At 44.5% G+C, this 24818-nt stretch overlaps 2 protein-coding genes across 2 annotated transcripts in view; one reads left to right on the top strand and one right to left on the bottom strand.

Moving 5' to 3' along the window:
- Positions 1–24818, bottom strand: part of LOC134984310 (uncharacterized) — a 280342-nt gene that overhangs the window by 55590 nt on the left and 199934 nt on the right. The window lies entirely within an intron of this gene.
- LOC134984311 (gastrula zinc finger protein XlCGF57.1-like) lies at positions 14430–16063 on the top strand. The gene has a single exon (XM_063949924.1). The coding sequence runs from the start codon at positions 14468–14470 to the stop codon at positions 15926–15928; it is 1461 nt and encodes a 486-aa protein (XP_063805994.1). The 5' UTR covers positions 14430–14467; the 3' UTR covers positions 15929–16063.

Raw genomic sequence — 24818 nt, 5'->3', positions numbered from 1 at the left:
TTTCAGAGGCTCCCCTGTTATCATACTGTTAACTGGGTTCAGATCACAGGTTGTACAGTGGGATTGGTGTGGCTGGTATGAGTCTTACCCGGGATTCAAAATTCCTCCCTTATTGTGTACGCTCGTCCGGGCACAGTATCTAACTGGAGTCTGGAGGAGGGTCATAGGGGGAGGAGCCAGTGCACACCACCTGATCGGAAAGCTTTACTTTTGTGCCCTGTCTCCTGCGGAGCCGCTATTCCCCATGGTCCTTTCAGGAACCCCAGCATCCACTACGGACTCCGAGAAATAGAATTATCGGTAAGTAAATTCTTATTTTCTTTCTATACAGAAGGCGTGGCCTGTGTTGTCATAATATACAGGGGCAGCGGCCTGTGTTGTCATAATATACAGGGGTAACTTCCTCTGCTATCATAGTATACAGGGGGAGCGGCATGTGTTGTCATAATGTACAGGGGTAGCTTTCTGTGCTGTCATAGTATACAGGGGGAGCGGCCTGTGTTGTATTTATTATTTATTAGCAGTTTCTTATATAGCGCAGCATATTCTGTTGAGCTTTACAATTAGAACAGCAGTAATAGAACAAAACTGGGTAAAAACAGACAGACATAGAGGTAGGAAGGCCCTGCTCGCAAACTTACAATCTATGAGAAAATAGGCATTGATACATGAGGATAGATGCTACCTGTTGCATAATGGTCCACCAGATTGCTAGTTTATTAATGGGTTGTATGATATGATCACCCAGCGATGAGATGAGGTACAGACTGAGAACAGCAGGGGACCCAAGACTGAGCCTTGCGGTACTCCAACTGATAGAGGTAGAGAAGAAGAGGTAGAATCAGAGAAGTGACCACTGAAAGAGCGATTAGATAGGTAGGATGAGAACCAGGAGAGGGCTTTGTCCTGAAGACCTAGAGATTGTAGTATTTGAGAAGAGAGTGGTCAACAGTGTCATAAGCAGCAGAGAGATCTAGAAGAATGAGTAGTGTGTAGTGGGCTTTAGATCTAGCAGTGACTAGATCATTCACTACTTTGGTCAGCGCCGTCTCTGTGGAGTGTTGGGCATGAAAGCCTGACTGAAGTGGGTCCAATAAATTGTGGGAGTTAAGAAAGTGTGTAAGGCGAGTGTAGGCAAGTCTCTCAAGTAGCTTGGAGGGACTGGGTAGCTGAGAAATGGGACGGTAGTTAGAGAGTGTGTTTGGGTCAGAGGTGTGTTTGTTTAGTAATGGGAGTAATCACTGCATGCTTATACAGAGAAGGAAAGATACCAGTAGAGAGAGAGATTACAGATTTTAGTTAAGGTTGGGATAAGCACAGGAGACAAAGTTTTACTGACCTGTGAGGGTACAGGATCAAGAGGAGAGGTAGTGGAGTAGGAGGATGGAAAGACTGATGATACTTCATCTTCACTTGTGGGATCAAATGAAGAGAAAGTGCCAGTGGGTTCAGGTAGGGAATTGAGCAGGTCACTGGCTGAGGAAGAGCATACCATTCCATCTCAGATTTTATCAATCTTATCCTTGAAGTAGGAGGCAAGTTCTTGTGCACTGATACACAAAACACTAATATTTGCAGCGCCTGCATCAATTAAATAAAATCAGAAAAAATATTTTTAAAAAATTCAATGGTGGGGACAATGCTTGGTATACGTTCACCAATATATAGGAGTTGTGTATTACTCCTATTAGGAATAACTAGACAAAAGAAATATAATAGGGGCGCTCATATATCAAAACACTGTACCCAACAAGATAACAGCCATGGAGTCCCAATAGTTATTAAAATGACTTTATTATAAATAACAAATACTTTTGTATCTGTATATATTGCTATTAAATATTAACTATTCTTGTACAATTGTGTAGCAATTTCATAACACTTGTATAATGAATTAACAGTACTTACAGGTTCCTATAAAAAGCAGCTAGAAACCAAATACATATATTAATGTAATTGTTCTGTGGCAATATGACCAATATATCCAACCGGGCGTCCCCGGAAAGAAAATATTCGTTGTGGCTTAAAAACAACTGCTGGAAGATAAAAACACGTTTATATGCCAAGCCCAGGTGGGTGCCGGCGCGGAACTGAGGAGAAGAGAACCGTCAAGTCCATTGGTGGAAAATCCGTTATGCGCTTGATGTATATTCTCCTCCAGGATTACATCACCTCTTCCACTATAGCTGGATTGTATGGGTAACGGTCCCAAGATGTTATCACTGTTGATAGAAGCGGCGTGTGGACCGTGTCCACAGCGGGGATGGAATTGCCGCTAAATAGTGAAGATCCCGTGGTGGATATATAAACCACAGTCAATTTTTCAGACTGGGGGCAGTTTGGATTCCCGTCTCTTATACGGGACTTGAGGTGACTCGTACCTTGTTTGTGCTGCCGCTACAGCTTTATCATTGGGCTGATTGGCCCTGGGATATGGGCGCTGTTGGTAATGTCGGCATGTGAACCGCTGTTGCGGCGAGATCGATAAGGCCGCTGTATAAGGCCGTATGATGAGAGTCCCGTGGTGGATGATATAAGCTGCAGGGGGATTAGCTTCCTGACTCCCATGCGGGGCTTGAGATGGTTTGTTTGGTAACGTTCAAACAGGGCCGGTATATGGAGTAACCACCTTGACTGGTTTGTGCTGTTGTAGGCACTGATAGTATCTAGTGGGGGAGGTGAGGGAGGGTAAAGAAGTGATTTAAATGCATTAAAAAGTTGCTTGGGGTTGGTGGCATGAGAAGAGATGAGAGATTGGAAGTATGTTTGTTTGGCAGTGTCCAGAGCCTGATGATAGGAGTGGTAGGTGCTCTTATATCTGAGGATTCTGAGATTTACGCCACTGACGTTCTACTTTACGTGACAGTTTTTGTAGGTGTCTTGTTGATTTAGAGTGCCATGGTTGGCATCTAAGCCTATGTAGAGTGTGATGGGTAGCTGGAGCCTCTCTAGGGTCTTGTGCAGGTGGAATACAGCAGTGTCAGGTGTGGTAAATGTAGGGATTGGTGAGAGCAGTTGTTGCAGAGAAGTGGAAAGTTGTTGAAAATGTATATTGTTAGTATTTCTGCGGGTTAGAGGAGGCTTGCTAGGTTTTAGTGTCATAGAAGTTAGAGTAATAGAAGAGATTGTGAAGGTGATCAGGTTGTGATCAGAGAAAGGGAAAGGAGTGTTAATGAATTCAGAAACTGAGCAGAGTCTGGTGAACACAAGATCAAAGCAGTGGCCCTTCTGATGAGTAGAGGAGTCAGACCATTTGGTCAGGCCAAGAGAGGAGGTTAGAGAGAGGAGTTTGGAGGCATGAACAGATTGTGGACTGTCAAGAGCTATATTGAAATCGCCCATAATGATGTTGTTCGAGTTGCCCAGGAGGGCGATAGATAGCTGCAACACGCAGAGAGAAGAGGTGAAAATCCTGATAGAGTGAACTTCAAATGATGTGAATGCGAGTGATGGAACCTGAGGTAGAACAGTGTATGTGAAAAATTGGAACAGTAAGATTCCAACCCCACCACCTTTACTATTACCAGGCCTGGGGGTGTGTGTGAAGTGGAAACCACCGTGTGACAGTGCTGCAGGGGAGGCCGTGTCTGATTGTGTGAGCCATGTTTCTGTTATAGCCAGCAGATTAAAGTTGTGAGATATGAAGAGGTTATGGATGGATGGTAATTTGTTACAAACAGAGTGTGCATTCCATAAGCCACATTTTAGTGACTTGGAGGGGGATGGGAGACACGTGATATTTATGAGGTTAGATGGAGTTCTATGTTGTTTTGAGATAGCTGTGTGTGAGAGGGACAGATGGTTGGGGCCTGGATTTGGTGATATGACACCAGCTAATAAAAGCAGAAGAGTGAGATAAATATTGGTGGATGTTTGCGAGTGTTTATTCTGGTGGCCAATTGTGGTTGTCAAAGTACTTGCAGAGAAGTAAGTATAAAGCTCATGAGTGGTTAGAAGAGGGGAGTGGAGAATAGAAGCTGTAATGTGCACAGAGGGGTGAGTTTTAGGGTGAGTGTAGAATGTGTTACATTTGGTGAGAATTCCATGAATTGAAATAAGAAACAGTAGTTTGATGAACATGCTGTGGTCGTTTGTGAGATTATTTTGGGTTAAGTGGTGTAGGAATAAGTTGTTTAAGTAACAGTGTTCGCAAATACGCGCTATAGCGCGTATTTTACCCCAATCTGTGGTCCGGGGACTCACTTTTCTAAACTGTGTGGGTCCCCGGTGACGCGCTCCGCTGAAGCTGGTTATTTTGCATCAGCTTCCTGTAACAGACGACAGAAGCGGAGCCTTAGCAGTCCTCTAGTCCCCCCCCCATCACCTGCTGGGGACGGACAGCGAGAGAGTGAGGACGGCTTCTCTCCCCCCCCCCCCTCCCCCGCCGCCGCCGCCGCCGATCACCTGCTGCAGCTTCACGGGGGACGGACAGCGAGAGAGTGAGGACAGCTTCTCTCCCCCCCTCCCCCCCCCCCCCCCCGCCGCCGCCGATCACCTGCTGCAGCTTCACGGGGGACGGACAGCGAGAGAGTGAGGACGGCTTCTCTCCCCCCCCCCCCCTCCCGCCGCCGCCGCCGATCACCTGCTGCAGCTTCACGGGGGACGGACAGCGAGAGAGTGAGGACGGCTTCTCTCTCTTCCCCCCCCCCCCCCCCCCCCCCGCTGCCGCCGCCGCCGCCGGTCACCTGCTGCAGCTTCACGGGGGACGGACAGCGAGAGAGTGAGGACAGCTTCTCTCTCCCCCCCCCGCCGCCGCCGATCACCTGCTGCAGCTTCACGGGGGACGGGCAGCGAGAGAGTGAGGACGGCTTCTCGACCCCCCCCCCCCCCGCCGCCGCCGATCACCTGCTGCAGCTTCACGGGGGACGGACAGCGAGAGAGTGAGGACGGCTTCTCTCTCCCCCCCGCCGCCGCCGCCGATGCCGATCACCTGCTGCAGCTTCACGGGGGACGGACAGCGAGAGAGTGAGAACGCCGGTGACCGCGTCCTGTGCGGAAGGGTGAGCTGGACTTGGGGTGGTGGCTGGGTGGCTGGGGGGCTGCTCATATCGGTGGGAAGGCAGAGATGGGGGCTGCATGACGCCGGCAAGCAGGTATTAAACACCACAAAAATGTTGCATGGGGTGGGGGTGAGTGCTGCCTGTAATTTATGTGCTGACTGATCAACTTCAGTGACACTCACTGTGCTGGCTGTCTTTGTTGGTTGCCACTGGTTACTGTAAAGACAGCCAGCACAGTGAGTGTCACTGAAGTTGATCAGTCAGCACATAAATTACAGGCAGCATGACTCGAATCCAGTGGTTGCACCAAGTGTCCGAAGTCGGCGGTCAGGATGTTGGCATTTAGTATACCGACACCAGCATCCTGATCGCAGCAAAGCAGACAAGAGTGACGAGTGCAGAGGGTACCTTAACCTCCCACCCCTAACCCTCCGTTTCCCACAGCCTAAACCTAACCCACCCCCTTAGTGCCTAACACTTATACCCCCCCTCTGCAGCCTAACCCTGACCTCCCCAACACCATATCCTAACCCTCCCCCGACCCGCACGCTAAACCAGTGGCGGCATTGCATACTTACCTTCAGGATCCTGAATGTCGGGATATCGTTGGTGGGATCCTAATCTTCTCGGGATGTCAGCGTTGGTATTCTGGCGGCGGCAGGCGGGATTCCGGCATTGGTATTACGGCTCCTGGAAACCCGACAGCCAGGATTCTGAACGCATACTTCCGATATGATAACAGCCTCGCAGCATTGTCACCCCCCCTCCCCCACAACACTTCTGTAGTGTCTAAATCCAGTCTGGGGCTCTATTATAGCGGCACCATAAAGCCATTACATATAGAAAATGTATTATTTAATAATGTTGTCCTGTTTTTTAATCATATAATTGTTAAGTGCTCTGCCTGGCGCAATGTGTATAACGTGCTCTACCTGCGCAATATGTATAACGTGCTCTACCTGGTGCAATGTGTATAACATGCTCTACCTGGCGCAATGTGTATAACGTGCTCTACCTGGTGCAATGTGTATAACATGCTCTACCTGGCGCAATGTGTATAACGTGCTCTGCCTGGCGCAATATGTATAACGTGCTCTACCTGGTGCAATGTGTATAACGTGCTCAACCTGGTGCAACGTGTGGCGCAATGTGTATAACGTGCTCTACCTGGTGCAACGTGTGGCGCAATGTGTATAACGTGCTCTACCTGGTGCAACGTGTGGCGCAATGTGTATAAAGTGCTCTGCCTGGCGCAATGTGTATAACGTGCTCTCCTTTGCTCAGTGTGTATAGGAGGTTCTACCTGGTGCAATGTGTAAAAGTGGCACTACTGTGTTGAGTAATGTGAATTGGTACTATTATGTGACCACGCCCATTCACCACGAAGCCACGCCCCTAAAAATTCTAGCGCGCCTTCGGCGCGCACTGTCAGTCTTCTGTATAGCTGAGGGAGAACCAGTTCTCTTTCTGCCACAAGGTCACCAAAATGTCTAGTTACATCTATAGTGCGGGGTGTGCTGTATGTTACACAGCCCAGCAGCATCGTCACCCCATCCTCCCCCTTGCACCACTTTTGTAGTGTCCAAATCAAGTTTGTCTTTTTATATTTGAATCATTAATAAGACTAATTAAAACCTTCACTCCGATGGGACCCAGAAAAGGACAGGTAGGACCCCAATTTTTAAAAGTGAGGGGTCCCTGGGACCCACTTTTTTTTGGTCTCAGCGCGATCACTGAGTAAGTTACCTTTCCTTGATGGTGCTCAATGTTTGTTCAACTGTTTATTTAACTGTTCAGATAACACACTTCTTACTTCCACGCTTATTACATTCGACGCAAGCTACCCCCAGAAAGCTGACCCCTTGACATTATACAGTAACACCAGGGGATGTGTCTGGGGGATGACTGGAGAGGTGACTGCTGGGAATGGGACATTATACAGTAACACCAGGGGACGTGTCTGGGTGATGACTGGAGAAGTGACTGCTGGGAATGGGGCATTATACAGTAACACCGGGGAATGTGTCTGGGTGATGACTGGAGAGGTGACTGCTGGGAATGGGGCATTATACAGTAACACCGGGGAATGTGTCTGGGTGATGACTGGAGAGGTGACTGCTGGGAAAGGGGCATTATACAGTAACACCGGGGGATGTGTCTGGGTGATGACTGGAGAGGTGACTACTGGGAATGGGACATTATACAGTAACACCAGGGACGTGTCTGGGTGATGACTGGAGAGGTGACTTCTGGGAATGGGACATTATACAGTAACACCAGGGGATGTGTCTGGGTGATGACTGGAGAGGTGACTGCTGGGAATGGGACATTATACAGTAACACCAGGGGATGTGTCTGGGTGATGACTGGAGAGGTGACTGCTGGGAATGGGACATTATACAGTAACACCAGGGGATGTGTCTGGGTGATGACTGGAGAGGTGACTGCTGGGAATGGGACATTATACAGTAACACCAGGGGATGTGTCTGGGTGATGACTGGAGAGGTGACTGCTGGGAATGGGACATTATACAGTATCACTAGGGGACGTGTCTGGGTGATGACTGGAGAGGTGACTGCTGGGAATGGGACATTATACAGTAACACCAGGGGACGTGTCTGGGTGATGACTGGAGAGGCGAATGCTGGGAATGGGGCATTATACAGTAACACCAGGGGATGTGTCTGGGTGATGACTGGAGAGGTGACTGCTGGGAATGGGGCATTATACAGTAACACCAGGGGATGCGTCTGGGTGATGACTGGAGAGGTGACTGCTGGGAATGGGACATTATACAGTAACACCAGGGAATGCGTCTGGGTGATGACTGGAGAGGTGACTGCTGGGAATGGGACATTATACAGTAACACCAGGGTATGCGTCTGGGTGATGACTGGAGAGGTGACTGCTGGGAATGGGACATTATACAGTAACACCAGGGTATGCGTCTGGGTGATGACTGGAGAGGTGACTGCTGGGAATGGGACATTATACAGTAACACCAGGGGATGTATCTGGGTGATGACTGGAGAGGTGACTTCTGGGAATGGGGCATTATACAGTAACACCAGGGGATGTGTCTGGGTGATGACTGGAGAGGTGACTGCTGGGAATGGGACATTATACAGTAACACCAGGGACGTGTCTGGGTGATGACTGGAGAGGTGACTGCTGGTAATGGAGCATTATACAGTAACACCAGGGGACGTGTCTGGGTGATGACTGGAGAGGTGACTGCTGGGAATGGGGCATTATACAGTAACACCAGGGGATGTGTCTGGGTGATGACTAGAGAGGTGACTGCTGGGAATGGGACATTATACAGTAACACCAGGGGATGTGTCTGGGTGATGACTGGAGAGGTGACTGCTGGAAATGGGACATTATACAGTAACACCAGGGGACGTGTCTGGGTGATGACTGGAGAGGCGAATGCTGGGAATGCGGCATTATACAGTAACACCAGGGGATGTGTCTGGGTGATGACTGGAGAGGTGACTGCTTGGAATGGGACATTATACAGTAACACCAGGGGATGTGTCTGGGTTATGACTGGATAGGTGACTGCTGGGAATGGGACATTATACAGTAACACCAGGGGATGTGTCTGGGTGATGACTGGAGAGGTGACTGCTGGGAATGGGACATTATACAGTAAGACCAGGGGATGTGTCTGGGTGATGACTGGATAGGTGACTGCTGGGAATGGGACATTATACAGTAACACCAGGGGACATGTCTGGGTGATGACTGGAGAGGTGACTGCTGGGAATGGGACATTATACAGTAACACCATGGGATGTGTTTGGGTTATGACTGGAGAGGTGACTGCTGGGAATGGGGCATTATACAGTAACACCAGGGGACGTGTCTGGGTGATGACTGTATCACTGTGTGTGTGTCAGGTTCCTATAAGGTGTCAGGATGTCACTGTCTATGTCTCCATGCAGGAGGGGGAGTATATAGAGGAACACAGGAATCTGTACAAGGATGTAATGATGGAGAATCACCGGCCCCTCACATCACTGGGTAAGAGGACACTGTCATGTATTGTACAGGGGAGAGCAGGTATGGGGCAGTGGCGTGCGGTGAGGTCAGTGGCTGGTGAGGCACTGCAGCCATAATGTCTGCCGAATCCTGCCAATGACCCCTACCGCCGCCATGCCTATGCCCGCTACTGCCCCTGAGACGATGCCTGCTGCCAACGCCAGTGGCTTACAAACTCGCCCACCATCAACTGACCCAGCCCTCCACCACTAATTTGTATCTCAGTCCGATGCCGCCAATTCCCGCTGCCTGCCTGCTCATCATACTTGTGATATATTGTACATTTTTATAGAAAAATAATAATAGTTAGTGTTTGGGACTGGGGAAGGGAGTGGGAAGAGGACATGAATGCAATTTTGTTGTCCAGGGCTTCCATTAACTTAATAGCACCGTGGATGTGGTGCTATTAAGTTAATGGATGTCCTGGACAACAAAATAGCCAGCAGAGGGTGACGCCAGAGAGAGGGTGAAAGCAGTGGGTGACAGGGAGTGGGTGATGCCAGAATGTGACAGGAAGAGCGTGACGCCAGGGAGAGGGTCACCAGGGAGAGGGTGACAGCAGTGAGTGATGCCTGGGAGAGGGTGGCGGGAAGGGTGATGCCAGGGAGAGGGTGACAGCAGTGGGTGATGCCGGGGAAAAGGTGACAGAATTCTGTCTGGTGTCTGGAAGAAGGAGCAGTAGCTCCGAAACGTTACATCAATAAACATACCAGCATTTTTTCATATGTTCTACCCTGTGAGTGCTGTTCATGCCGCGTTTGGAGAATTATAGATAGATAGATAGAACGGAGAAACAATGGCGGCACTCTGGAGACTCGGTTAAAGATGTGTAGAAATAGTGCTGTTTATTCAACGTTTCGGGGTACAAGCCCCCGTCTTCAGGATACACAACCGTTAGTGTATCCTGAAGACGGGGGCTTGTACCCCGAAACGTTGAATAAACAGCACTATTTCTACACATCTTTAACCGAGTCGCCAGAGTGCCGCCATTGTTTCTCCATTCCATATATGCAGACCGCTGTGTTTGTTGAGGAGGGCACTGGAGCAGGAGCTTACAGTAGCTCACTTTGCCCATGGGTGAGTGCCAGACTTGTTTGCCATCTATGTATATATATATATATATATATATATATATTACACATACAGTACATGCACATATTCATACACAAACACATACACATGAATACATACTGTACATACACAATTGCACAAACTCACAGACATACTGTACTACATGCAAACATACAAATACACACAAACATTGGCTTTAAACTTACAGAGTCCATCTGGGGCTGGGAGCAGAAGGGTGGCAGTGGTGGAGATGCTATAAGCAGAGAGCTCCATAGCTCTCTCTTGCTGCTGCAGATCCGCGGTCGCGGCTTTTACTGAGACGGAGACAAAGCTGTCTCCGTCTCTGTGTGCGCCACTGCAGAGTCGTGCAGACTATTCCTCTTTTCAGCTGCAGACCCGGGTCCTGTTCTGTCGGTCCTCGCAGACCCCATGGCACTTGATGACGCTCATGGCCGTGCCAGGAGACCATGGTATGTGTAGCTGCAAGCCATTGCAGCAGTTACTTTTCAGTATGGGAATTGCTAGGACCTTTTATGTTGGTCTGTTTATATTCTCTATGTACCTCTGTGACCAGGCCCAAGCCTGTGTATGCTGTGCTACAGTGTCTGATGTCATTAAAGATACTGTGGTTATAACCTGAAAATCTGCCTACGAGTCCTTATTTACACTACCCATGTTACCAAAAATAAAAAAAAAATATGTGTGTATATATATATATATATATATATATATGCAGAAAAAGTCGCACTCACGTGTAATATTGGAACAACAGCTGGGGTGTCTTCCACGAAAACCCCTGTCCAGGGGATCCACTTGTAGATACAAAAAAATGGAGCACTCACCAGTCTTTTCTTATGAAATATTTAGCAAAAGTTTTATTGCCCAGACAGCATACATGACTGTGTAACACAGTCAATTATAGTTATCCAGAAGTAAGCTCAAACGTTTTCGGTCATAGCAGACCTTCATCAGGAGACATAAACATCAATTCACAGCCGTCCTGCCATCATACAGAGATACCATCAGCCTGGCTGATGGTATCTCTGTATGATGGCAGGACGGCTGTGAATTGATGTTTATGTCTCCTGATGAAGGTCTGCTATGACCGAAAACATTTGAGCTTACTTCTGGATAACTATAATTGACTGTGTTACACAGTCATGTATGCTGTCTGGGCAATAAAACTTTTGCTAAATATTTCATAAGAAAAGACTGGTGAGTGCTCCATTTTTTTGTATCTATATATATATATATATATATATATATATAACAAAGAAAAAATTTTCCCAGGGAGCTGGTGTGAATCTTTAGTATGACTATCGTTATCACTTATAAAATTACACAGTCGTAAGTTTATCATTGATGGTTAAAACGTTTGGGGAATTTGTCATCTCCCAAAGAGATTTTGTACACTTATGAAAAATTAAGTCAATTAGCACTTTCTTATATGACTAACAGTTTTTGGGTTTAAATTTAATGAACCCAGTCTACAAATGGTTCAGGATACACTGATTGTTTAAATCCATCAGAAGTGTTAGTCTTTATACTTAATGATAGTATTATTATAAAAAGGTGAGGTGCACTATCCTAGCCCTATTGATTTATATGAACAAATCCTGGCAAACCCATAGCTAATTTAGGATAATTTCTCTACATCAGAGTTTAATTCTGATATAGCTAAAGTCAACTGGATTGATTAATGTATCTGTATTAAAGTTTGATTCTACTTCACCATAGGTACGATTATAATTATCTGCCTTATGTTGAATCTACACCTGGATGAGATTTTTGAATAGCTGCCTTATGAGATAGTTTTCATACAATTGGTATGTATGAAAATATAAAGTAATAGAAGTTTCAATTTACAAAAAGATCTCTCTGTATGTATTGTGTCCGTATATTATTAGATACTTATTTTTTCATAGGTTTGAATACAATTATATTTAATCATCAAACCAAGTTCGATTAGTGGATAATAAATTGAACGGGGCACATCTCATGATTAGTCTAATTGGTATGTATAACATTACATCAATATTTGATAGTGTTCTATATATACAACATTTTTGATGATAAGTTATGCCTCTTTATTTGTAATAATTTTTGAACAAAAAAAATTTTTTGTGATTATTTTTTGTAACAATGGAATTATACGTTAAGAAGCATGTCAATTGCAATATTTAACAAATGGGTGAATATAGCTCTCCCTGAGTAAACCCCACTGTCCTTGTTTTGTCAGTTGTTTTGTCAGTTCATTCCCTCCATTCCTCCTCGTTTACATTTATGTATTTTTTCTTACTACATTATGTAACACATGTTATAATTTTACAGATATTCCATGTGGTGAAATCTAGTTCGACACCACTTTTAAGTGTTTTAATTATCTCTTGAAGACTCGCTTAAAATGCTTGTCCATACGTTGAATCTTTGGTATGTATATATTATATTTACTATTGACATGAACCCATTATGGATAAATGAAACAATATATTTATGAAATGTTTTCTACATTGTTTAGATTTCAATAAACCCCTGATGAAGTCTGTAGACGAAACGCGTTGGGTTGAGACAGCGATTTTGTCATTCCTATAAGGATGAATAATCATTATGTCGATTTTTGATTGAAATGAATTGTCATCGATACAAACATCTGTAAAAACATCGTTTATTGTCAATTTAAAGATACATTGTGGTACAGCTTATTTTATTGTATTTTATAATAAATAAGTTAATTCTTACGACTGTGTAATTTTATAAGTGATAACGATAGTCATACTAAAGATTCACACCAGCTCCCTGGGAAAATTTTTTCTTTGTTGTTCATAACCATTATACCCCGTCTAACAGGGGGTATTTCCCTTAAGGTGTAGCTTCTTATTATATCAGCGCGATTAAGGTCTTAGCTTTGTTTCTTTCTTTCATATATATATATATATATATATATATATATATATGCACAAAATAATATAATAAAAATGTTTGTGTGTATGTGTATATATATATATATATATATATATATATATGTATGTGTGTGTGTGTGTATATATATATATATATATATATATATTATATATATATATATATATATTTATATATATATATATATATATATATATATATATATATGTAGAGAAAACAAATGGAGGCTGCAGGCAATGAGTACACGACTTATAACTCTTTTAATATGAGTATATGTATACATACAACTAGTTTGAGTATCATAGCACAGAGGACTATCACTGGCGCCTCCGGACAGCACACACAGAAAGCCGCTACCTGCCGCTCATCAGATACTCCTGGTCTGAGACCGCACACCGTCGGGTCAGCCAAAAGAAGTGTCACACCCCCTGACGAAGTCCTTGGGATGAAACATGTTGGCATGATAGTGGGACACTGGACGTACTACGTCTCTTTGGCTGACCTGACGGTGTGCGGTCTCAGACCAGGAGTATCTGACAAGTGGCGGCTAGCAGCTTTCTGTGTGCCCTGTTCGGAGGCGCCAGTGATAGTCCTCTATGTTGTGTTACTCAAACTAGATGTATGTATACACATATACTCGTATTAAAAGAGGTATTAGTTGTATACTCACTCCCTGCGCCCTCCATTTGTTTTCTCTAAATGTGCATCATTGAGCTTGTGGTACGGCTCTATCGGGAGGACGCTACAGGGAAATCATTCAGTGGATGATAATCAGAAGCCTGTTTAAAAATTGACAATACAGGATACGTGAATTTGCGTGATATAGTTTTGACTTGTTTTATATATATATCTATCTATCTATCTATCTATCTATCTATATATATATATATATATATATATATATATATATATCTATATATCCAGTGTGGTTCTAATAAAGAGGGGCATGCATCCGTCCACTCCTCATAGGTATAGAACAGGCGGCACTCACTGGTCTTTGTGAAAAAAATGTATTTTCAAAAAAATCAATCAAATAATTGGCACATGCGGGGTCGCGCATCGTTCATCGCTGGTATATACACACTGCACGATTTGAACGAGTTCTCGTTCATTACTGAACGAGATCGTTCAAATTGTGCAGTATTATCTACAAGTGTGTAGGGCCTATAAGTCTTATTATAATATTACATTTGTTATTGTGAGTGTTCTCAGGAGGGTGGACACAATGATAGTATGAGACACAATATTATAAAGCCTTCATTAAAAGTTATGTTTTATTATACACACATTTACAATTAAGTGTCTCAGAGAGTCGTCTTCTCCTATTGTTTACAAGATTAATATTGTTACAGAAAATGTCACATTTCCATATTGTATTTTATTTCCAGCAGATGGACACCCAAGCAGGAATATCTCAGAAGGACATCTAATGTTATCCCCGGATTGTGACATAAAAGATAATGACAGTAGACAGGATTCTCCAGGAGATAACCGCATTACCCCAATTATACATCCAGCTCTATCAGCTGATCCCCCTGATCCTGGGAAATGTTCTCCTGATCACTCTGATATTGGTGCATCTGTTACAGCTCTGACAGTAGATACAGTGTTTCCCTGTTCTATAGATGCCAAATGTTTTACACAGAACACAAAGCTTATTACCCATCAGCCAGCTAAGGCAGGTGAGAGGCCATTTCCATGTTCTGAGTGTGGGAAATGTTTTACACAAAATTCACAACTTGTTACACATCAGCAAAGTCACACAGGTGAGAAGCCATTTCCATGTTCTGAGTGTGGGAAATGTTTTGTATCGAAATCACATCTTGTTATACATAACAGAAGTCACACAGGTGAGAAGCCATTTTCTTGCTCTGAGTGTGGGAAATGTTTTACATGGAAATCACAACTTGTTACACATCAGAAAAGTCACACAGGTGAGAAGGCATTTCCATGTTCTGAGTGTGGGAAATGTTTTACACACAAATCAGATCTTGTTATACATCACAGAAGTCACACAGGTGAAAAGCTGTTCTCTTGCTCTGAGTGCGGGAAATGTTTTCCACGGAAATCACATCTTGTTAGACATCGCAGAAGTCACACTGGTGAGAAGCCATTTTCTTGCTCTGAGTGCGGGAAATGTTTTTCACGGAAATCACATCTTGTTAGACATCAGAAAAGCCACACAGGTGAGAAGCCATTTCCGTGTTCTGAGTGTGGGAAATATTTTTCACGGAAATCACATCTTGTTAGACATCACAGAAGTCACACAGGTGAGAAACCATTTTCTTGCTGTGAGTGTGGGAAATGTTTTACACGGAAATCAGATCTTGTTATACATCACAGAAGTCACACAGGTGAGAAGCCATTTCCATGTTCTGAGTGTGGGAAATGTTTTGCACAGAAATTAGATCTTGTTATACATCACAGAAGTCACACAGGTGAGAAGCCATTTCCATGTTCTGAGTGTGGGAAATGTTTTACACACAAATCAGATCTTGATGTACATCACAGAAGTCACACAGGTGAGAAGCCATTTTCTTGCTCTGAGTGTGGGAAATGTTTTACAAAGAAATCATATCTTCTTACACATCAGAGAAGTCACACAGGTGAGAAGCCATTTTCTTGCTGTGAGTGTGGGAAATGTTTTACACGGAAATCCCAACTTGTTACACATCAGCAAAGTCACACAGGTGAGAAGCCATTTCCATGTTCTGAGTGTGGGAAATGTTTTGCACAGAAATCAGATCTTGTTATACATCACAGAAGTCACACAGGTGAGAAGCCATTTTCTTGCTCTGAGTGCGGGAAATGTTTTACAAATAAATCACATCTTGTTAGACATCAGCGAACTCACACAGGTGAGAGGCCATTTCTATACTCTGAGAAATAAATCAGCTCTTGCACACAATAAACATCACTCAGGTGAGGAACCATTTTAATCTTCTGGAGTATTCTCATCATTGCCATGCGTTGTTCTTCAAGGTTCTTATCCTATCTCCTATGCTTTTTGCAATATACATGTTACCACTGGGTGAAATAATCAGATGGCATGCCGTCCTCTACCACTGCTACGCTGATGACCTGTTTTTTGCTCCAGGTACTGAGAACCCAGTAACAATCCTAAATGGTTGTCTAGCTGAGCTCCTGGTGTGGGTGATGCCAGATGGCTGTGACTCAGTCCTGGTGAAACAGGTCCTTGTGATAGAAGCTCACCAACAGAGGACAGGGCTACAGCTCAGCTTTGCAAACCAACTAGACTTGCGCTTGGGGGTTCAGAGTTACAAAATGCTGATCCTGTGTGGAATCTTGGTGTCCTGGATGGTGGAGTGACACTTAGACATCGGTATCTGCCACAATCAGATCCTCATCTGAGGAACATAGCCAGACTCCAGCACTTTATTCCCGCAGAAGATCTACCTACAGTCATACGTGTACTTGTATCATCACACATAGACAACTGCAATGTCCTCTACCTGGGTCTCCCAGCAAAAGAATTGCACCACTTGTAGCTTGTGCAGAATGCAGCAGCCAGGCTGTTACCTAACCAGCCCATTCCTGCCACATAACACCCATTCTCTGCTCCCTTCACTGGCTGCCTGTAAGATGGTGACTATTATATAATCTTACCGACTTTCCCAGCCCTACATGACCAGGGTCCATGGTACCAGAAGCAGCTTCTGCCTCCTTACTGCCCTGCTTTCTTCCACCTGCAGATGAAGGACTGTTACCAGCAGTACAAAGAATCCCCAAGAAGTTCTGAGATGAGAGAAGGGGAGACATGGTGGTGGCACTAGTGCTGTAGCGGGGGCTGCCGGATGCACTGTCTATAGGTAATATTTTCCCCAAGCAGCGCTAAGGTGTCAGAGTGGAGACAGGGCAATGGCAGTAATGGGGGGGAGGCGGGGTTGGTGGCAGTAGCTGGAGGGGAAGGTGGCATTTGGGGAGACAGGGCGGTGGCAGTAGTGGGGGGAGATGGGGTGGTGACAGTAGTGAAAGGAGACAGGGTGGTAGTGGGGGGGAGACGGGGTGGGTGGCAGTTGTGTGGGGAGACAGGGTGGTGGCAGTAGTGGGAAGGAGTCAGGGCGGGTGGCAGTAGTGGGGGGAGACAGGGCAGTGGCAGTAGTGCTGTAGCGGGGGCTGCCGGAGGCACTGTCTGTGGGTAATATTGTCCCCAAGCAGCGCCAAGGTGTCAGGGGATCCGTGGCAGTAGCTGGAGGGGCGGGTGGCATTTGGGGAGACAGGGTGGTGGCAGTAGTGGGGGAAGATGGGGTGGTGGCAGTAGTGGAAGGAGACGTGGTAGTAGTGGGGGGAGACGGGGCCGGTCGCAGTTGTGTGGGGAGACAGGGTGGTGGCAGTAGTGGTAAGAGACAGGGTGGTGGCAGTAGTGGGGAGGAGTCAGGGTGGGTGGCAGTAGTGGAGGGAGACAGGGTGGTGGCAGTAGTGGAAGGAGACAGGGTGGTAGTGGGGGATATGGGGTGGGTGGCAGTTGTGTGGGGAGACAGAATGGTGGCAGTAGTGGAAGGAGACAAAGCAGGTGGCAGTAGTGGGGGGAGACAGGGCTGATGGTCACAGTACAGTACCGGGGGCTGCTGGAGGCAGTAAAGAGGTGAATGGGTCCCGCACAGAACCAGTTGATAATTAGACTTAATGATTATTATGCTTCCTTATTTCTAATTAATCCCTTGTATGTGTTACTGTTATTTGCTGTGTCAGCCTTTATGTGTGTTCTGTGTAATAATCCTGAAAGTTGTGCTGCTACCGATCTCATATCATTTGTGGTAACGTGGAAAAGATGAGATATGAGGTGCACTCTGGAAGCTTATAGGGGGTTACTCAGAGATGATCGCAGATGTGACATCACGCAGCCCCTGGTAAATGGTCCTGTCCCGCCCGCGTTCACGTCTCAGGGATGCGGCCACAATGTGTGTGTCTGCGCATGTGCATGTTGCCACCACCAGCAAACTGCTGCGGGCAGCTATTGCGGCTGGGTCTGAATGGCCCCCATAGGGTTTTGGCTCTCCTGATATGAATCTGTTTTACTTACCTGCAATACTATAATGTAACTTGAATTGTTTCTGTGCTTTAAAGGATATTTATCCATGTTGTGCAGAGTAAAGTATACTGCTCCAAAAAAATAAAGGGAACACTAAAATAACACATCCTAGATCTGAATGAATGAAATATTCTTATTAAATACTTTGTTCTTTACATAGTTGAATGTGCTGTCAACAAAATCACACAAAAATGATCAATGGAAATCAAATTAACCCATGGAGGTCTGGATTTGGAGTCACACTCAAAATTAAAGTGGAAAAACACACTGCAGGATGATCCAACTTTGATGTAATGTCCTTAAAACAAGTCAAAATGAGGCTCAGTAGTGTGTGTGGCCTCCACGTGCCTCTATGCCCCTCCTACCAGACTCAGTTTAGAAAATGAGCCCAGAGGAGCCGGTCACAGCTAGGGGAGCTCTACAGAGCTGTTTTAGTAAAATCTAGTGGGAGGAGCCAGCCCACATTGTTAAACTCTTAAAGTGCCAATGGTTCCTGGTGGACCTGTCTATACCCCATGGTACTAATATGGACCCCAGCATCCTCTACGGACTACGAGAAAAGGATTTACTGGTAGGTATATAAAATCCTATTTTCCCTTTCTATATCATCTAAGAAAAAATGGTCTATAACAATTAGGGGTAATCCTTTTTATTCACTATTGTAAAATATTCCAAGGTTTTGGAACGTACAGCCATATTCCTGTGAGCCGGTGGAATGCATACTAAGGAGATGCGAATCACAGGCGATCCCATTTTCATGTTTGAAACGTAAAAACGTAACATCCGGGCACCAGTTGAACGCATGGGAAGGGAAGTGCGTCACCTGGTGGGCTGAATCTCATTGGCTTAGTTATTTAATTGAAAGCACGTCCCATTTAGATATCTTTGGAGCGGACACATTGGCTTAAATCCTCTGACGTTCATTGGCCAGTGGTCACGGTTGCCATGACAACCCGAAAAAACAGAAGTAAACATCATTAATGCTGTGGAAATTGTACAATGTGACTGTTTGTTACATATCATATGGTGACTGTACCAGGGCCCTCATTCCGAGTTGTTCGCTCTGTATTTTTTATCGCATCGCAGCGATTTTCCGCTTAGTGCGCATGCGAAATGTACGCATTGCGACTGCGCCAAGTAAATTTGCTAAGAAGTTAGTATTTTTACTCACGGCTTTTTCTTCGCTCTGGCGATCGTAATGTGATTGACAAGAAATGGGTGTTTCTGGGCGGAAACAGGCCGTTTTATGGGCATGTGGGAAAAAACGCTACCGTTTTCGGAAAAAACGCAGGAGTGACCGGAGAAACGGGGGAGTGTCTGGGCGAACGCTGGGTGTGTTTGTGACGTCTACACAGGAACGACAAGCACTGAACTGATTGCAGATGCCGAGTAAGTCTGAAGCTACTCAGAAACTGCTACGAGGTGTTTAATCGCAATATTGCGAATCCGTTGTTCGCAATTTTAAGAAGCTAAGATTCACTCCCAGTAGGCGGCGGCTTAGCGTGAGCAAAACTGCAAAAATCAGCTTGCGAGCGAACAACTCGGAATGACCCCCCAAGCTTCAATGGTCAAAATGTACATTTAGTTTATGGATTATCCTCATTTTCCAAAGTAATATATGTATCTGCCTAATTGAATTAGGAGTGGGCGGGACTATACAGAGTTTAAATAGATGGCTCTGGGATCTGACACACACCATCACCCTGAGGAAGACTAAAGCAGTCGAAACGCGTTGGTGGGGTGGTTGTTTGGATACCCAAACCTGTACTTGTGGCATCCAGCAGAGTGGTGAGAATACATGGGCCCTTTTTGTTCTTTATCCGCTCAGCTGTGATTTTGTTTCCATTGACCCAAGTCAGGCCATTTTGGTGTGCCTGTGTGTTTTATATATTTATACCCATTAAATACCAATTTTATCACTATATGGTTGTTTTTTTGGGAGCTACATTACCTGTGTGGAAAAGAAACCGCTACGGGAATTTACAACATCAGTTTGAAGTAAGCTTATGTGTAAGCCTGGCTAGTTACCTTATCAGCCTATAAAGAACTAATCTTTTGTAAAGCCTGAGAGATATGGCTGTATAAACTTGAGAGTGAGCATTTATAGAATGATATCCTTTGCACACCTCGGGTGGTCCTGTTACACTCACTGTGTGCTCACGGAGAGGGGGTTCTGTCTCACCTGCACCCACATCTTATACTATATTTTATAAAGAAATACTACACATTGGTATTTTTATTTGTTTTTTTAAATTCATGGACGTTGACCTGTGGGAATATCCTTGACCGTGTGGGGGAGATAAAGAAACTGCTACATGACCATATACAACTTGTCTCAAGTAAGCACACGTGTAAGCGTGATATTCTCCTGATCTTTTAAGTGTGAGAGATTTTGAATATATGAAGCAACGATACCTTTATAAGCATGGAATTTGCTGTCTGATGTAAGCTTATGAGTGAGCATCAATCTTCTCTGACCGTCTCACGTTTCTGGTGGTCCCGTAATATCCATTTCATGTTCACAAAGTAAAAGATTTCTGCTGGATTTATCTCCATTCCCCATTATTAATTTGACATTTGAGGAGTCTACTATACATTGGAATTTCTTTCTATGGTTTCTATTCACATATGGTCATCCATTGGGAAGAGATTCGTGAATTATAAAGAAATAAGAAACGGAAACAGTGAACATCGTACAAGGACATTTCGTATTATAAGTATCTGGTACCCTCCTGTAGCTTATACGGACTTAGCGTACAAAATGCTGCGCCAGGAGTACAGAGTACATACCGTGCGCACACACTCAGTTTATAAACTTTAAACCTTGGTAGTGATACAATGCAATGATACGTTTATACTTTAAACCTTATGCAGCAAAGTACTGCAATGATGATACACTTTAAACCTCGTGCAGCGCTGACGGTACAAAGTACTCGCAGTGCGTACACTTTACCAATACACGTTAAAACCTTTATGCAGTTTGGCAATATAAGACACTTTAAACCTTAGCAGAGAAATGTGGACACCACACCGATATGTTGGAAACCGCTGGGTTCTGAGGCCACAGTGGATTAATTAGAAAAAGGGGATAACAATACAGATTATACACTACAGGCTAACAAGATAAATCTAAACAGAATAATGGCTACAGAGAATGTACATACGTGAGAATTGTTCGCAAGCGCAACCCGGCCGGTCCTCCGCTGGTCATACAGATAGCGTTCAGAGTCTTGTTTGACCAAGCCTGCTGCAAGCTCTCTTTATTCACTTCATCCAAAACAATACAATGGTCACTGTAATCCCTTTGTCTATTGGACACAGAGATGTATCTTTTGATTACAGGAGAGGTCATAGGTTGATTTGAAAAGGTGGGCGATGTCTATCTTAACTGCTTCTTGTGGGTGGTCTCCTCTGGATTCCCCCCGCATACATAATATACAGTAAAATACAGTTTAAACCTATATTCTGCTTCTGCATCTAACTATCCTCAGGAGCATGTGATCTTCCTCAAACCAACACCAGAATGTTTCCCTTAAAACACCCTACAGCTGATTACCAAACACCACCTTGTAACCTTGTTATGTCCCCTCCTATCCTGTAAAAAGTGAATCCCTTTTTTTCAGTAACCATTTTAAACAGCTATTTCTTTCTGATGTGGTGCAGGGGGCCATGTGTACAATGTGCACTATTTGGGTTAAATATGTAATGTTCTGATAACCCTCTATGCGCTCACAAACTCCGCCGTAAATACCCCTACCACGCGCAGGTCCGCGGAAGCGATAATACGCATGGCGGAACAAGTGCATGCGCAGCGGGCATGTGTGTGTGGTTAGTACATGGGGAATGCATTACAATATTTTTCGACTTTGACAGTCCACCATTTGGCAGTCAACAATAACTGCCACTATCTAAACATTAAACAGAAAAATATACAATACAATATCTAAAGATGGTTGGATTAAAAAAAAAATACAAATTATCTACAGATAATTGGATGGTAGGGGGAGAGGGGTAGGTGGGAAATGTATGACCTTGTGGGATAGTAAAAGCATGTATGTATAAAATCCTTGTCTGAGGTGCATGTATCATCGTGCTGTATATGTTCTAGATAAGCTTCGAGGTGTTGCGAAGTATACATTAAATCCTTCTTATCCCTTATTAAGGGTCTGTAAATGGGCCAACAAACACTACCGAGCTCTTTTCGGCTTCTTGTTCCAACAAATGGGGTGCACATTTAGTTGATGATACATGGAGGGGAAACATATGTGAATGCTGATATATGGATATCACCTGTCGACTATGTGTGATACTACCTGAAGGTTGTAGAGATGAAGATAGGACATGTATCACAAATACATTCACATAATCATTTGTGCAGTTGTTCTTTGGTGTTGATTGAAGTCTTGTCCGTGTGGGTGTATCTTTGCTGTGAGTGTCCATTGAAGTTTTTAGAGTGTCCATTAAAAGTCTTTTCCGGATGGATGTACCTTTGTTTTAAGTGTTCATCAACAGTCTTTTCTGGATGGATGTATCTTTGTTTTAAGTGTTCATCAAAAGTCTTTTCTGGATGGATGTATTTTCGCTGAGGGAAAACAAAGGAGAAACGGTGAAAGAAACGGATCGTGGAATCATGTCTTATCACAACATTGTCTCTATTGATGGGTCATAAATTAAATCAGTTGTTGTAACAATGCCCCCGCTCCTTAAACTCATCACTTTGGTACCATGCTTGCGCCGCGTTAAAACTCGAACACACCTAAATATCAAGCCAATCATTATGACAACTCCCAGGATACAAAGGAGAAACTTTCCTACACTCACAATAACATTTTGAGCCCATTTTCCTAAACCTGAGAACCAATTGCGTGGGTTCAACCATGAGACCCAGCTGGTCAGTTCATTACTCACAGCAGTAAGGGTAAGGTTGTGTCTCCTTCGGAACTCCCACTTCAACTGTAAGATATCCATCTTTTGATCTATGACCTCGGTTGGGTCATCAGTGCTGTTTGTAATATACGTGCAGCACTTCACACCATACTGAGTTGCTAAAGTGACACAGTCTAAAAACACGTTATTGTCCTCCGTATGGGGCACTTTCAAATTACTGCAGCTGTTTCCTTAATTAGTGGCAGTTCCGTTGATAGCATAGTTAGCTGCAAAATTATTGACCACGTGAAAGGGAATTGGAGGAGAAATAATGTGGCTGCAGCTTTAGCAAGAAAGGAGATGTGGATACATGAATTAAAAACTTTGCAGCCGAGGGGCCTTAATGGAAGTTTTGAAATAAAATGGTTCCTGTAAAGATTTGTATATGTTTTATATGGATTTAAAGAATGATGTGTTTGTACCTTTAAGGAAACCCTGTAACCCTGGAATCTGTATTATGAGTAAACCAGACTCTTAGGGCGGGTATATAATTTGCAATCTGACCAGTTTCACCTGTGCCTCGAAAAAGACCCGCAGAGGGTAGAAACGCGTCGGCAGCGCAAGGTGAACCTGGTCTGAATTTAGTGTGGAGCAGAGAGCGTCTAGCGGGGGAGAGCGGAGGAGTGTGGAGGCGGCTGCAGCGCCCGGAGAGTCCGTGACCGAAGGACGGCTAGCGGAGGCTGAATAACAACTGCGGGTGAGCAAACCCTGCTGTAAGCGGCACCGCAAATACGAACTGCGTCCTGAGGGTCTGGGGAGCTCCAATGTTTTAATCTAATACCCACTCTTGCACCGTGCTTCTGCTGAGATTGACCTGTGTCCGCCAAACAGAAACTTTTTAACGGATGTATTGGAATAAAGGATAAATGTTTTTTATCTATTTTGACGTGGCAAAGTGTCATTCCTAACGTGGAGGAAGCTGGGACTATATCCCTGTGGTTTGTTAGAAACAGCGCTGTGTTTTTCCTTGATTTACAATTTTTATTGAAAGTGACACAGTACCCGCCTGTCACCGCTGTGATATAATTGAGGACCATCCTGTGCTGGATCAGTTCCGTTTTGTAAGTTTGCAACTCCCTGTATACCTGAAGGTGTCATCATACATCTCGGTGATATTATCTATTAGATTTGCTAGCGCATGGATATACCTAGAATTTATAATTCCTCATGCGGTACGGATGATGTCTAACACGAGTAGGAATTGAATTTCGGTGGATTCGTGGATCAAATCAGAGGCTGCATGCTCTGTCCTATCTATGAGGTGTCTCTTAACGATGTGTTCATAATGAGTATAAGGAGCTTGAGCACTGCGGTGAACGTCTTTCATCTTATCATGGGTTACTGTCATAACTTCTGGCAACACTCTTCCAATGTAACACAATCCCTCTGAGTTTGGGGCAAGCCACTTATAAGCCTTCCTCCCACATATGAAATAAGCATCATTGGGGAGAACATATGGGACAGAATATGACATTGCCATATTGCAAACTTTCCATGTGAAAAATCCTATCCCTATCTCTCTCATCTGTTCAGTACACGTATCAGGCTGTATGATATGCGCACAGTACCCTGGTGATACTTCTCCAACCCACATGGTCCTACTTCCTAGAGTGTACCTATACCGGAAATACCTTCCACTGTTGGCTATCTGGCGTATAAGTTCGGACTCTACGGGTGTCCTATCAGCTCTGTGTGCGAAAATGCCATGGTTTGGTTATTCCATGTCACTTCCCAATTTCCCGGCTTTCGGGAATTGGAAATGTTGAAACACACTAAGGATCTATCCACATGATATTGGTGG

The sequence above is a fragment of the Pseudophryne corroboree genome (assembly GCF_028390025.1).
Source record: "Pseudophryne corroboree isolate aPseCor3 chromosome 3 unlocalized genomic scaffold, aPseCor3.hap2 SUPER_3_unloc_49, whole genome shotgun sequence".
Taxonomy (NCBI): Eukaryota; Metazoa; Chordata; class Amphibia; order Anura; family Myobatrachidae; genus Pseudophryne; species Pseudophryne corroboree.
Note: the sequence above shows the minus strand (reverse complement) of the source record. Positions and strands in the feature narration are given on the sequence as shown.

Coding starts and splice junctions, on each gene's coding strand:
- LOC134984311 (XM_063949924.1), top strand. CDS start 14,468: ATGTTATCCCCGGATTGTGACATAAAAGATAATGACAGTAGACAGGAT.